General features: G+C 48.4%; 1 protein-coding gene across 1 annotated transcript; it reads right to left on the reverse strand.

Moving 5' to 3' along the window:
- Positions 1–8,345: 8,345 nt before the first annotated feature.
- On the reverse strand, positions 8,346–12,417 carry LOC140730197 (interferon-inducible GTPase 5-like). Its single transcript, XM_073050360.1, has 2 exons — positions 12,332–12,417; positions 8,346–10,477 (listed from the first exon to the last, which is right to left on the reverse strand). The coding sequence occupies exon 2, from the start codon at positions 10,469–10,471 to the stop codon at positions 9,260–9,262; it is 1,212 nt and encodes a 403-aa protein (XP_072906461.1). The 5' UTR covers positions 10,472–10,477; positions 12,332–12,417; the 3' UTR covers positions 8,346–9,259.
- Between the last annotated feature and the right edge of the window lie 677 nt (positions 12,418–13,094).

Genomic DNA, 13,094 nt, shown 5'->3' on the forward strand with positions numbered 1-13,094 from the left:
AAGCCCGACACAGCGGGCGCCCCCAACAATCGGACCATGCGGCCAGCCCAGGCCGCTACTAACTCGCCCTCTGCCCGTCTCACACCCGAAACTGTCTTTCCTACCCTCAGGAAAGAGCTCAGAGAGCTGCTGAGACAGGAAATATCCCATCTTCACCAACAGGGCAATTCACCCACGGGGTGGCAGACCTCCACCCCCTCCCATAGGATGAAGGCCAGGGGCCCTGGCGCATTTACTCCATCGCCCTCTCGGGCCTGGGGGACCCGAGGCCACATATACCCGTTGCTGTATATTGGGGAAAGGGAAACACACAGAGGTGGATGACCCTCGTCGACACGGGTGCGCAACACACCATCATCCCGGGCAAACCAGCCGGATGGAAGGGCACCTAGATGCAGGTAGAGGGCTCTACATCAAATTCAGCTTTCCCCAGAGGATCCACTCACACATTACATAGATGATATCCTCCTGCAAGGTCTATCTGAGACCGTCGTCTCAGAGGCACTTGATATGTTAATCTCCTCCCTTAGGGGACGTGGCTGGGCAATTAACAGTGAAAAGGTACAAGGCCCCGGCGGGAATATCATGTTCCTCGCGATTCACTGGCACGCAGACATTCCCGAGACTGCCAAAAACAAAATTTCAAACTTTGCTGCCCACTCAAATAAAACGGACACCCAGAGATTCGTCAACCTCCTAGGCTACTGGCGGCAGCATATACCTCACCCTACCGTGCTTCTCAGACCACTCGACAGGATCTCCCGCAAGAAAGCCACATTCCTATGGGGGCCAGAGCGACAAGCTGCTGAGCAAGCCGCGGAACAAGCACTGCCACTTGCTCCCCGCCAGGCAGGTGTCCCTTTTCAATTGCAGGTTTCTTCAGTCACCGAATGGAGCCTCTGGCAGAAGACCCGAGGGCGCAGAGTTGCGCTCGGTTTCTGGACCAAGTCTCTACCTGAAGTTGCCTGCACCACAGCCCATTCGAGCGCCCGCTGCTGGCCTGTTAACTGGCGCTCCTCGCCACTGAACATCAAACAGATACCGACCCTGTAATCCTTCGCCCCCACCTGCCCATAGTGCGGTGGGTCAAGTCCCACGATTCCACCCACAAAGAGGGTCCTGCCCAGAGCTGCTCCATAGTAAAGTGGAAGTGGTATATCGCGGACCGGGCCGACCTCGGTCGAGAAGGGGTCAGTCGCCTCCACGAACCGATTATGTCATTCCCGCAGTCCTTGGACCCAGCCCCAGACATACCCAAAATCCGGCCCTCCCCTGTGTTCTGGGGTCAACCATTCGAACCACTCGAGCCTGATCACAAATTGCATGCCTGGTTCACAGACGGATTCAGCTGCTGGAAAGGGGGAAGCTGTATTGGAAGGCGGCGGCACTTCATCCCGCCACGGGCAAAATTTTAACCACAGAGGTAGCGGGTGGGGCCAGCCAATTTGCCGAGCTGGCGGAAGTGGCCCTTACCCTGCGGGATACCACCGGCCCAGTCCACATTTACACCGACTCTTGGGCAGCGGCTAACGGTGTGGCTGTGTGGATGGCCCGGTGGCATGAGATGGAGTGGGAAATTCATGGACGCCCCCTCTGGGGACAGCGGCACTGGCGGTTCATTTGGGACCAGGCTGCCCACAGAAAAAATTCAGTCCAACACGTGGATGCCCATACCCAGAGAAACACTGGCGAAGCAATACATAACGCCGCTGTGGACCAGGCTGCCCAAATATGCCGCGCCACCACTTCCACACCAGAAACCGACCTCCGTGCACAAGCTGCGTGGGCGCACCGCAAAGGTGGCCATCTAGGGGCTGACAGTACACCGCGTTGGGCAGAGCAATTCGGGGTCGCCCTCACGCTAGATCAATGTAAGACCTCTGTTGCCAACTGCCCCATCTGCCAACAGATAAGACCACGGGGCTGGCCGACAGGGCCACCGGGTCACATTCGTCGCAGCGCGGGAGCGGGTCGCGTATGGCAGATTAACTATATTGGACCGCTCCCACGCCAAAGTAAAAAGCAGTATGCCCTGTCGATGGTGGACACATACTCTGGTGTCCTGGTGGCGGTGCCCTGTGAGAGGGCCGAGCAAAAGAACACTATCAAGGGATTACAGTACCTCTGCTCCATCTATGGAGTCCCGTGGGAGATACATTCCGATCAGGGCTCTCACTTTGCTGGGTCCAAAGTTGAGCTGCTGAGGTGAGGATTTCCTGGCTGTTCCATATACCCTATCACCCACAGGCATAGGGATTAATTGAGAGGATGAACAGGTTTAAAGAAATAAATCGCACGCTGACGCCCTCTCGCACATTGCACGGGAGGTTGAGCGTGCTACAGCAGGCCGTTGACCAGTTAAATACACGGCCCATCGGCCAGGGTGGGTCCCCACTGTCCCACCATCTGGTACATTCCCCATCCCCCGACAGAGGACCCGGGTAGAGTGTGGATACAACGGTCACAAGTCCCCCCCTCCCCACCAAGGGGAAAGTCGCGCGCTGTCCAGGTGACACCCGTTGGGTCGCGATTCCGCGTAAAACTGACTTCTCTTGTCTACATACCCGACACCAAACCCGACGAGAATGTGTCTGTTCCTCACACCACCCACCCCCTACAGTACAATGGCGTTACTGCAGTCAACCCACCCGTTCACCGCGATGATCGGCTTCGGGACAGCTGCCAACACCTTCCTCAGGGTAGCTTACGAGTTCGTCAGCAGCACCAACAGATCGGACTGCCGGATCGGCATGCGCACGCTGATGACACCCCGCCACACATACCGATCCCGCTGGACTCTGAAATGAACCTTTACACAGACTGTTTGCTCCTGTGGCTTTTGGAATATATGTTTGTTTGTTTTTTGGGGGGGGGGGGTGCTAATGGCAGTATCCCACCACTCCCCTCACCACTACATAACATCTCTTCCAGCGAACCCCAATGGGGTGTGATGTGCTTCAGGAACTGGTATATCCCTCCCTACAATTTCACCTCCCTCCGAGTCCCGACCCTCAGGGTTATCTCTCAGCCAGTGAGCAGACCCAGGGAATGTTGGCGCAGGCTCCGAAATGAGCACAGTTCCAACCTTTCAGTTGGCCACAGCGACTGCGAGCGAGACTGGTATCCGGGCGCTCCAGTGATCACTGCCGATGGTGCCGCTAAACTGGGGGCTCCCCGGACTTTGAATGGGACCCACTGGATTTCCGGCCACCGCGCCTACCCGTGGCTCTACGCGAGCTGGTACCAGCACATGTGGTGTCCTTTATCCACCCCCCGAACAACCTGTGTGAGCACCCGGCATACTGCGGCCATCGGGACAAGAGCGTCATTACGGAGGCGGAGAGGTTCTGGATGATAGCCTTTCCCGGATATGGCACGTCCCGATTGTCCCGTGAGGTGATCCAGATGACCAGTGTGCTAGAGGCGCCGGCCAACGAAATGGCAGTGGCACTGCAACACACCGAAGATGCCCTCACCCGAACGGCGTCACAGCTGGCAGCCGTAAAGGAATGTCGCCCTGCGGAATCGACTGGCCCGGGATTACAGACAGACAGACTTACTTTATTGATCCCGAGGGAAATTGGGTTTCGCTGCAGCCGCACCACCAAGAATAGTCAAGAAATATTGCAATATAAACCATAAATAATTAAATAATAATAAGTTAATCACGCCAAGTGGAAAAATAAATCCAGGACCCGCCTATTGGCTCAGGGTGTCTGACACTCCGAGGGAGGAGTTGTAAAGTTTGATGGCCACAGGTAAGAATGACTTCCTATGACGTTCAGTGTGACATCTCAGTGGAATGAGTCTCTGGCTGAATGTACTCCTGTGCCTAACCTGCTCGCGGCTGATGCAGTGACTGGTAAGGAGTGCTGCACGTTTATCCCTGACGAGTCGAGTAACATCACCCACTTGGCTGCTCACATTCGGGACTCTGTGGCTGAAATTCAAAAATCAAGGGACCAGCTCCTCCAGCACGACACCTCACGGGGACACTGGTGACCGTTTATGTCCCTGGGCGGATGGTGGGCAACTGTCATCCACTGGTCGATTACATAGGACACAGTGAGAAGGAATGTAAGATATCTTAATGGAAGTCTTACACTTAACTACTTCTAAGCTTAATGCTAATTGTGACTATATAGAAATAAAAAAGGCATACGTGCTGTGAATAAATTGGCAAGCAAAACATAATACTGTGCACACACAGCGATGATAACGAGAATGAGTGCTTGACGAGTGGAGTGAGTTCCGAGGGGTGGACTGTATTGGAATGGCCGTGATATCACGTGACAACACTTTCTATTACCTGGTCGGAAGACACGCCACCTGCCAATCAAGGTTTTACCCCTCCCCGCCTTTCAATGAACTCCTAACCATTGGCCCTTTTAATTAGCCTTGTACTTCACCTCGGGCTATTGGCCTTTGTAATCAGTTTAACCCTGCTGGCACCGACCGAGCCATTGGCTGCCCTGTGAATCACATGGGCTGGACCTGCCAGTCCTGCTGCACTATAAAGGAACCCACGTGTGCTCTTTTTCCCTCTGGTGCTCCCCCCCACCCCCTTTCTTTCTCCCGAGGCCTGTCGTCCCATGATCCTTTCCCTTCTCCAGGTCTGTGTCACTTTCGCCAATCACCTTTCCAGCTCTTAGCTTCATCCCACCCCCTCCGGTCTTCTCCTATCATTTTGCATTTCCCCCTCCCCTCACTACTTTCAAATCTCTTACTATCTTTCCTTTCGGTTAGTCATGACGAAGGGTCTCGGCCCGAAACGTCGACTGTGCTTCTTATAGACGCTGCCTGGCCTGTTGTGTTCCACCAGCATTTTGTGTGTGTTGTTTGAATTTCCAGCATCTGCAGATTTCCTCGTGTTGTGCTCTTTCTTGCTTTCTCCAAGGGACCACTCTGCTGTTGGTGAGTTGTGCATTGAATAAGGTTGGGGGTGTGGGTATTGTCCCTAAGCAGAAGAGGTGTGCCCGCACAGAGTCAGGGAATTGGGTATTGTGTGTGTGTGTGTGTGTGTGTGTGTGTGTGTGTGTGTGTGTGTGTGTGTGTGTGTGTGTGTGTGTGTGTGTGTGTGTGTGTGTGTGTGTGTGTGTGTGTGTGTGTGTGTGTGTGTGTGTTCTTTGTTCCCACGTGATTTTATTAATTATCCGAGTGTGTTTTATGGCTGGTCGGACTACTGTAAATTCCTCATCCTCCTACTCTACCCCCAGTACATTTACAACTTGAGTGTCCATATTCTGTTCTACCTCCACCTACAAGTTTGCAGATCATTCTAATGTAGTGAGTGTCTGAGAAAATAATGATGACTTGGCATACAGGGGGGAGATAGAGAGCTTAGTGACATGTTGTCATGACAATGACATTTCCCTCAATGTCAGTAGAACAAATTTTACCATTCGAAGAATCCAAGCAATCACATTTATGCTGCCAAGGACCCCAAGATCCCTCTGTATACCAGTGCTGTCAATCATCAGACCATACCACACAGGAATTCTGCTAATATTTTTGGACAGTATGGGCTGGATCACAACACGTGCTGTGTAGGCTGTATTTATTAAGTTTTTTTTTTCTTTGAGCTGTGTACTGTACATGTGTGTGGTTTGTGACAATAAACTTGAACCCGAAAGGGAATGCATACTTTAGAATGCTGTTGCTGGATGGCAGTTCAGCATTCAACACCAAAATTCATTCCAGACTTGACAGGAATCTCAGAGACCTCACCCTGCACCCCACCTTCAGCTGCTGGATCCTAGACTTCCTATCGGATAGCCAACCGATGCTAGGGATGAGGTCCCTCACCTCTGCCCCTCTGACCCTCAACACAGGTGCCACCCTGGGTTGTTTCCTGAGTCTCGTTCTCTATTCCCTTTACACCCATAGGTGTATGGGGTTTAGTGGAATCCAGGATCAGCGATGAAAGAATGGCGGTGCAGAATCAATGGGCTGAATGGCCTAATTCTGCTCCTATGTATTAAGGCCTTATGGTCACAGGGGACTTATTTCAGCTGGTGTTCACTAATTACTGATGTTCTGCAGGGATCGGCACTGGGACCTTTGTTGTTTATGATATATATGTATATAAATGACCAGGATGATAATATAGATGGGTGGGTAAGTCAGTTTGCGGATGATACCAAGATTGGTGGAGGTCTGGATTGTGTAGAAGACTGGCAAAGAGCGCAGTACGATATAGATCAGTTGCAGATATGGGTGGAGCAATGGCAGATGGAGTTCAAATGGCAAGGGTAAGATATTAGTGCTGTGAATGAGTTTAACAATCAGTCATGATGTTTCTGAATGATGGACCAGAGGTAAGAGACTGAGTGTGTTTCTCCAGGTTCTGCAGCCTGTGTCTGGATGTTGAATACAGCTTGTTACGATGCTTCATTTGCCCAGGAGTTGTGAATGGGAATGTGTCTGTGGTTAGTTTAACATCTTAACTTCTGAAGGAAGGAAGGTCACTGATCAATCAGTGATGAAGTTTGCACTGTGGATGCTGACCCAAGAAACGTTGGAGTGCTGTCCCGAGAATATTGTTACTACAGTTGGCCAACCCCAATTGTGCTGGGAATTCAGAGCTTTAATCTCATTGGTTAAGGACTGTGCCATTGCTGTTTCATTAATGTGTGGTTAACAGATAATCTCTGTGGCAACTTTGTGAGGTTGGTGCATCACCGGCCCCAGGGTGGTCAGATACCTATAACCATATAACAACTACATCACGGAAACAGGCCATCTCGGCCCTTCTAGCCCGTGCTGAATGCTTACTTTCACCTAGTCCCACCTACCTGCTCTCAGCCCATAACCCTCCATTCCTTTCCTATCCATATACCTATCCAATTTTACTTTAAATGACAATACTGAACCTACCACTTCTACTGGAAGCTCATTCCACAGAGCTACCACTCGCTAAGTAAAGATGTTCCCACTCGTGTTACCCCTAAACTTTTGCCGCCTAACTCTCAACTCATGTCCTCTTGTTTGAATCTCCCCTACTCTCAATAGAAAAAGCCTATCCACGGCAACTCTATCTATCCCCCGCATAATTATAAATACCTCTATCAAGTCCCCCCTCAACCTTCCATGCTCTAAAGAATAAATACCTAACTTGTTTAATCTTTCTCTGTAACTTACGTGCTGAAACCCAGGTAACATTCTAGTAAATCTTCTCTGTACTCTCTCTATTTTGTTGACATCTTTCTGATAATCCGGTGACCAGAACTGTACACAATACTCCAAATTTGGCCTTGCCAATGCCTTGTACAATTTTAACATTACATCCCAACTCCTATACTCAATGTTCTTACTTATAAAGGCCAGCATACCAAAAGCTTTCTTCACCACCCTATCCACATGAGATTCCAGCTTCAGGGAACTATGCACGATTATTCCTAGATCACTCTGTTTTACTGTATACCTCGACTGTAATTGTGTGTGATGGACACAATGGGCTGTGAGGATCTGTCTCAACTCTAATGATGAATAGCACACTCTCGGACCTTGATTTTATACGTAGTGCAGGGTAATGTTTCTGCTCCTGATGGCCCACCATGTCTTGTGGATGCTCCTGTTTCTGTCTGGATTTGGCTGATACTGGACAGATTTACAGCTACTGAATCGGAGAGGATGTGGTTTCTCAATCCTTCAGCAGAACGATTGAATTCTTCCAGAAAATGAGATTCCCCCACCACAAGTGTCCATTCTGTGTATTGTGATATCCAGCAGAGTGAGGGATCCCATTATTGATTAAAGGCTCTGTACAATATCAGTAACGCTCAGAACATCCAGCCCTCACTGAGTCAATGAGTACCAAATGAGGAGGAGTACAATTAGTGTAAATGCAAGACACCTTTTTCCCCTGTAGTTGGGTGGGACTCTTACTTGAGGTAATACGGTGAGTGTGACAGGTGAAATACTTAATAAGTACCTGAGCAAATCTGTGGCGGCAATGTGGAAACACCTGCCAGTGGAAGTAATGGATTTAGATTTGCTTTCAACATTTAAGAGAGATTTGTAAATGTACATGAATGGGAAAGCATGGTTGGCTATGGTCCAGGTACTGGTCGATGGGGCCAGACAGAATATAGAGTCCTGCAAGGAAAAGATGGGCCAAAGAGCCTGTTTTTATGTTGTGCTACTCTTTGCATTAATGACTCTATGACAATGTATTGTATTTCGGGTCAGTAATCCTGTCACCTGCTGTGCAGTAAAACCTCTGTGTTGTTACCCTGCATTCTCTCCCGATACGCAGAGTCACCTGGTTGCACTGGAGATGGCGATTCATGAATGTTAATGGAATTCATCGCTGTTCACAAAGAATGAGCACTGACCAAGAGGCAGTTGCTTGCTTCTGTCAGATCTTTTAATCACATTTCAAAAGTACATCGAAATATTACAGAGGAAGAAAACAAACATTAAGCTAGACTATGATGAAGGCTGTGTGCACATTACTTGTCAGATTTAGCTACTGCATCGATACTTGGATTCAATAACACAGGAGATTGTGTTTACATACCAGCAGGGCTGAGGAAATTAAATTCATTTTGCTGAACGATTCGACATTGAAGCTGGGAACAGTGTCACGAATCCATACCTTACTGGACCCGGCACTGCGTAGGGGAAAGAAATGTAATCATTGTCAATCTGCTGTCACTGGAACTGTTCAATGGTGGTTGAACCACCAGACCCTCCAGTTCTGATGAAGTGTCACTACCTGAAACGTCGACTGTTTATTCTTTGCCATCGATGTTGCCTGACGTGTTCAGTTCCTCCAGCATTTTGTGTGGGTTGCTTTGGATTTTCAGCGTGTGCCAGAATTTCTTGAGTTTGTGACTTTAAACATCTACAGCAAATGACTGAATCTAAATTCTGATGCTCAATGCTGCAGATACTGGAAATCTGAAATAAACCCTGAAGAGGTGGGTGGGTCATTGGGTCAGGCAGAGACTATGGAGAAACTGCTCCCAGAAATGATGGTAAAAGGGATAGCCTTCCTCATGAGGGTACCAGGAAACACTTGGACTCAACCGGAGTTAGGATTGCTAGGAGTCCAGATGTATTGTTTATCCCCCTCCGTTGATGCTGTCTGACCTGCTGAATTCCTGCCGTGTGTTGCTCATGATTTCCAGTATCTGCCGCACCTCTTTTCCAAATGGGATGGTGTGCCAAAAATACCTTGATTTCGGGTGCGAGATATCAGGATGGTGTGACATTCCTCCAGGATAGAGTAAGAGGGACACATTGATAACAGCCCTCAATTACCGATGCCTTCAGAGGAAGCAGCTGCCTTGGCATTTTTAAGAACAATTTTAGCTGTCTCCACCATTGCATCCAGTGAACTGTTCAGCATCATGAGAGTCACCCCAAAGGACGATGTTGCCCCAAAGATAGAGCCTAAAATGGGGACAAAATCAAGGAAGGACTCGGCGATTGTCAGCGCCATTGCCACTGTGCTTCTCTGCATCAACAGCAGTACCTGCTCACGTGTTATCTCCCCGAACACCCAGTTGTGCTCAGTACCTTTCCTCAGATCCTCTACACTTGTCTTCACTCTCTGGGCCAGTTTGCGGAGTGATGCCTGATTCAGACCAAGGTTCGTCCGTATGAACAGGATACCGGAGATAATGAGCGCCAGATCACAGGCAAGAGACAAACCCGGAATGGGAATTGCACCGATACCCCCCGATATGGCAGACAGCATCTGGATGAAAGGACGCAGAGACTCACGTTTCCTCTCTATAGCAGCTTCAGGTGTGTTGGGGAGTGCTGTGATGAATAGATTCTTCTGTGTCTCCGAGAGATTGGATACCACAGTCTCCCTTAATTTAGGAAAATCAAACTGGTCAAGGTCAAATGCGGAATAGAGGAAAACGGGAGTATTTTGTACCCCTGCTGACTTTAGTGAGGAGATACAATACTCCCTCAAGGCCCGGAACATATCCTTCTGGTTGTAACTCTTCTTGCGGCTTTCTGCCCTGACAGTCTCGTCGATCTTAGAGCGCACCAGGTAGAAAGGTTTGCCCGCCTTCTTCAGTGCTTCAGCCAGTAACTTGTCATTATCCGTGAACCGAGCAGCAGTGACAATGATGCCCAAATCATACTGGGAAAAGTTGGTTTTCTTCATGAACTTTTTCACCGGAAACTTTGGTGTGTTCAACCCAGGGAAGTCATAGTACTGAACATTAGGAAGGGTGGGGTGGGCGTAGCTTGTTATTTCCATGGTGGTCTCGCTAGGGCCTGTTAGGGCAGCCCCTTCCTCATCCAACTCAAGCAGAGCATTGATCAGTGTCGATTTGCCCGACCCGGACTCACCCATCACCGCAATCCTGATCTGTACATTTTCGAACTGCTTGGATTTTCTCTCGATGGCCAATTGAAGACCCGTCTCTCCTTCACGTTGATAGGCAGCCACCAGATCTTTCACATCCTTGGTGCTGTAATACAGGTTGGATAGAACACCAGCCATTGCTCACTGAAAGAGGAAAACATGTTTATTATATTGAAGAAGGAAGTCATCGGAGAATCGCAAGAAATCCTGTTTGAACGAGCCAAATTAATTTAAATCAGCTTGTGACATGTGTGAGAGGGTAGCAATGATAGTTTGTTTTTCTATTCGGAGGATGGAAATGACAGGCGATTAACAGGTCTCCTGTATTTTTAAATTTCTATTAATGACTTGCACGAGAATATTAGTTCCATGTTTAGTCAATTTGTGAAAGATAGCAATATCGGTGGTACAGCCGACAGTGGAGAAGGTTGTCTGAGATTACAGCAAGATCCAGATCACTTGGGAAGTTTGGGAAAAGAGTGGCAGTTAGAATATACCTCAGATGTGTATAAAATCAGTAATTTCAGAAACGTAAGTTGTGCAGGCCAAATACGACATCGATCTCACAGGTGGACAGGGCAGTGAAAGAGAGGTTTGAAGCAACGCACAGAAAATACTGAAGGAATCTGAACACTAAGCATCTATAACAATCAACATTTCAGGCCAAGTCTCTTCAACTTGACTGGAAAGAAAGAGGATACGTCAAAGTAAGAAGGTTGGGGAAGAGAGGAAGAAGTACAAGGTGTTAGGTGATAGGTGAAACCGGGAGAGGGGGAGGGGATGACGTAAAGACCTGGACAGTTGATTTATGAAAAGATAAAGGGGTGGTGAAGAGGGAATATGATAGGAGGAATCCGAAGACCATTGAAGAAAGAGAAGAAGGAGACCATAGGAGGTGATGGGCAGGGAAGGAGGTAAGGAGAGAGAGAAACAGGAATGGACAGTATTGAAGGTGGTGTACAGAAACAATTACTGGGAGTTCAGGAAATCAAGATTCATGCCATCAGGCTGGAGGCTACCCTAATGGAATATAAGGTGTTGCTCCCCCAAACTGAGTGTGACATCATCGCAGCAGTGGAGGAGGCCACGGGCTGATATGTTGGACTGGGAACGGGAATCAGATTTGAAATGGATGCATTCAATTTTACTTTCAATTTGGCCTTTTCTCCTTGGAGTGACAGGATAAGAGGTGACCTCATAGAGGTGTGTAAGATGATGAGAGGCATTGATTGTGTGGATAGCCAGAGGCTTTTTCCAAGGGCTGAAATGACTAATATGAGATGGCATAGTTTTAAGGTGCATGGAAATAGGTACCAAACGGATGTCAGGCGTAATTTTTTACACAGAGTGGTGGATACTTGTAATGCACTGCCAGCAACAGCTATAGAGGCAGATACAATAGGGTCTTTTACGGGACTCTTATATAGGTACATGGAGCTTAGACAAATAGAGGGAAATGCGGTAGGGTAATTCAAGGCAGTTTCTAGAGTCGGTTACCTGGTCAGCACAACATTGTGGGCCAACGTGCCTGTAATGTACTGTAGATTGCTATGTTTTATGTTCTATTTCAATATAACTTACCATTCCAACACAAGCTTTGTACTTTCAAAATTTCACTGTAGAAGTCCTCCCACTTACTAAGTACAACTTTGTCAGAAAAGAGCCCGTCTCAATGCACACCTGCAAGATCAGTTCTGATACCATCAAAATTAGACATTCTCCAATTTAGAATCTCAACCAAGGGACGAGACTTATCTTTTTCCATATTTACTTGAAACTGATGCCAAACTGAAAATTCAAATGCACTTACCCCTCCCCCAAACCAATACTTTTCTCCAATAACTTTTAAACTATTCCTTCTCCGATTAGCCATCGCCACACCCTGAAAACAATGCCAACTGTCCGCTACATCCGTGTATGTTTTCATTTTACGCAACTCCATCAAATCTCCTTTCATCATCCCTCTATCCAAAGAAAAACAACCCATTCTTGCAAAACCTTTTCTCGCAGGGCATGTCCAGGGAGTATCCTGGTATTTTTACCCCGCTGCCTCTCAAAGCCTTACGATCCATCCGATAATGAGGCGACCGAAACTGAACACAATACTGCAAGTGTGTTGTGATAAGAGAGAAATTATCTCATGTCACGCCCCCGATTGCTGGGCGCTGTGACTCACGTAGCCACCTCCTCGCAAACTTATCACCCAGGCAAGTCACCTGATCATGTGTCCCAGTAGCCACAACACTTTCAATAGGAGCGTCGAGCATGCCAGAGGGGTGGCACGGCGAGACGAACGGTCATAATTTCACCAATCCAAGGGGGGAGCAATATCAGGGGAGAAGGACAGAAGCTACAAAGATCCCCCAAACTGGGAAGATTGGGGACTGATGGATCTCCAGCCTTTGACAGGGGTCTGTAGTGGAGGACATAGGGCAAGTAGAGGTCCACAGGATTGGTCGAAGATAGCTCGTCAGCTTGAAAATGTCGGACAGCTTTTGGCGCTTGTCAGAAAGTTGCTCAAAATCTAGTGCAAACAAAAGGTGGTATGTGCTGATTTGTTGCAGTGATCTTAATCCAAAACGAAATTAATTCTACGCACTCTCCGAATAACAGATGAATTACCCCAAAACACACCACTGAGTGATGGGCGCTGTCACAATGCAACTGAAATACCCTCAAATTCATCCACACAGACCGACCATCTTACCGTTAGTCTCAGGTGAACACCAAGAAAAAACAACTCTTTCTTTAAACAGCATGT

Source organism: Hemitrygon akajei, chromosome 7 (genome assembly GCF_048418815.1).
Source record: "Hemitrygon akajei chromosome 7, sHemAka1.3, whole genome shotgun sequence".
NCBI classification, from domain to species: domain Eukaryota; kingdom Metazoa; phylum Chordata; class Chondrichthyes; order Myliobatiformes; family Dasyatidae; genus Hemitrygon; species Hemitrygon akajei.

What these genes read in the sequence shown, in the direction of transcription:
- LOC140730197 (XM_073050360.1), bottom strand. Translation starts at nt 10,471, where the DNA reads ATGGCTGGTGTTCTATCCAACCTGTATTACAGCACCAAGGATGTGAAA.